The following is a 2,123-nucleotide window of genomic DNA, read 5'->3' as shown; positions in this document are numbered from 1 at the left end:
CGCATGTGTTTGTTTATGTACTTATACATATGTAATGTATGTATAAAGGAGTTATCAGGCAAATTCTAAGCAAGAGCACACTGACGTAGCCATATTAACAATAAAGAAAGCATGTTTTAAGCAACAAATTATTGCCAGAGAGTCATTTCATAAAGATATAAGGAGCAATTCATCAGAACCCAAAACTTTTTTAAGACTTTATTTTTATTTATTTGAGAGAGCATGCATGGGAAAGAGCCAGAGCCAGAGCACGAGGTGGGATGAAGGGGGAGAGGGAGGAGCAGGTAGACGAATTCTGGGCTCCATACGACACCCCGGGGATCATGAAATGAGCCCAAAACACACTCTTCACCAACTCAGCCACCCAGGCGCCCCAGAAACCAGCACAATCTTAAATTTGCATGTACTACGAATAACCTCAGCATATACCAGCAACACTGTAAGGGGTTACAGGTGAATTCAAAATCACAGTAGATTTTCGAACACTCCTCTCAGTAACTCTAGAAGCAGCAGATAAGGTACTTCCCTCGGTCCGGGGGCGCGGGCACAGCAGGGCGCCAGCTAGCGAGGCCTCCCTTGCGTGCGAACCAGGGGGGTGTCTGGAGGCGAACCAGGGCCCCGGGACCCCCGGGGACGCAGGCGCGGCAGGAGGGAGGCCGCACACCGCGGGGCGCCAGGGGCGGCGGAGTCACCGGGTCGGGACGCAGCATCCACCGGCAGCCGCGCTGGGAATCGCCCGGAAAGGGAGTCACCTCCCCGGGGGCCCGGCCGCCAGGCGGGAGACTGGCAAGACCCCTGACCCGCCCGTTACCTCGGGGAAGGCTCCTTCCCGCCGCGCCCCCCGCCGGAGCCGCCCTGGAGGCCTCTGCGCCCCGCCGCGCCCCGCCGCGCCCCGGCTGCGCTCCCGGCCCCAGCCCCGCGGAGGGGGGCGCGCCGCTCCGGGGGTCCCGCGGCCCCCGCCCGCCTCCAGGCCCGAGCCCCTGCTCCACGCCCCACCCGCCCCCGGCCCCCGCGCCCCCCCTCCGCCGCGAGCCTGCACCTGTGACCCAGCCTTCGCCCGCGTCCCCTCCTCCTCCGCCTGCTCCGTGCGCTTGGCCCCACTGAGCCCCGGACCCGGGGCAGTACCTTCCCTCAGCCGCAGGGGCCTTGGAGAGAATGCGGTAGCGAGAGGTGCCCCGCTTCCAGGCTGACTTGAGCCACGGTTGGAGAAACAGCAGCCCCCAAAGGTACAAATAAATGTTGGGACATGTCAAAACAAAAAAAAAAAAAAAAAAAAAAATGAGTACCGATGAAGAGGGTTTGGAGACAATTACCAAACGTGACCTGATGGATATCCGACACACACCCACACAAATGGCCAATGAGCGCATGAAAAAGTGCCCAACATTGTCATTAGACATCAGAGAACTAGAACTTAAAGCCAAAAATGGGTAGGAAACAAAAGCATTAAGAATGACTAATGACTCATGTATTTCTATTTCTGGCTACGATGGGTTAACAGGCACCAAATTTATCTTCCTGTTTGGAAAAAAAAAAAAAGGATGTAGATAGATAATAGGTATCCTATATAACATACCACTCAACAACTGCAGATTATACATTATTTTCCTGCACACATGTAAGAGCTACAATAACTGATCATACACAGGCTTCATCTCCATAAATGTCCAAGGAATAGTATCATATGGAGATACAAGATTGCACATATCATAATGCGACTAAGCTCAGAATAAAAAAAACAAAGTGATAACCAGTAATATTCATGGTTGGAAATTAAGAGACATATATTGATATAATGTAATGGTCAAATATAAATAATAATAGATAGGACATTATTTAGAACTATTACTAGTAAAAACATCAAATGTGAGGGATTCATTTGAAACCGCACTTACAGGGAAACACTCACATTAGAAAAGAAGAAAGTTTGAAATTTAATGAGCTAAATATTGAGTCCAAGTACTTAGAAAAAGAAATGCAAAATAAAGACACACACACACAAAGGAAATAATAAAGAGTGGGATTTTATAAAATGGAAAACATGCAATAGAGATCTATTCAAAATGATCTACTCAAAAGTTAGTTCTTTGAAAAGACCAAAGCAAAATAAAAAAGGCTGTAGT

At 49.6% G+C, this 2,123-nt stretch overlaps 1 protein-coding gene across 1 annotated transcript; it reads left to right on the top strand.

The window, feature by feature from the left end:
- Positions 1-226: 226 nt before the first annotated feature.
- LOC129507862 (basic proline-rich protein-like) lies at positions 227-1,190 on the top strand. Its single transcript, XM_055322607.1, has 2 exons — positions 227-284; positions 454-1,190. Exons 1-2 carry the CDS (start codon positions 227-229, stop codon positions 1,188-1,190), a joined length of 795 nt encoding a protein of 264 aa, XP_055178582.1.
- The last annotated feature ends 933 nt before the right edge of the window (positions 1,191-2,123 follow it).

Source organism: Nyctereutes procyonoides, unplaced genomic scaffold (genome assembly GCF_905146905.1).
Source record: "Nyctereutes procyonoides isolate TBG_1078 unplaced genomic scaffold, NYPRO_anot_genome, whole genome shotgun sequence".
Classification (NCBI taxonomy): domain Eukaryota; kingdom Metazoa; phylum Chordata; class Mammalia; order Carnivora; family Canidae; genus Nyctereutes; species Nyctereutes procyonoides.
This window is presented reverse-complemented; position numbering and strand designations above follow the sequence as displayed.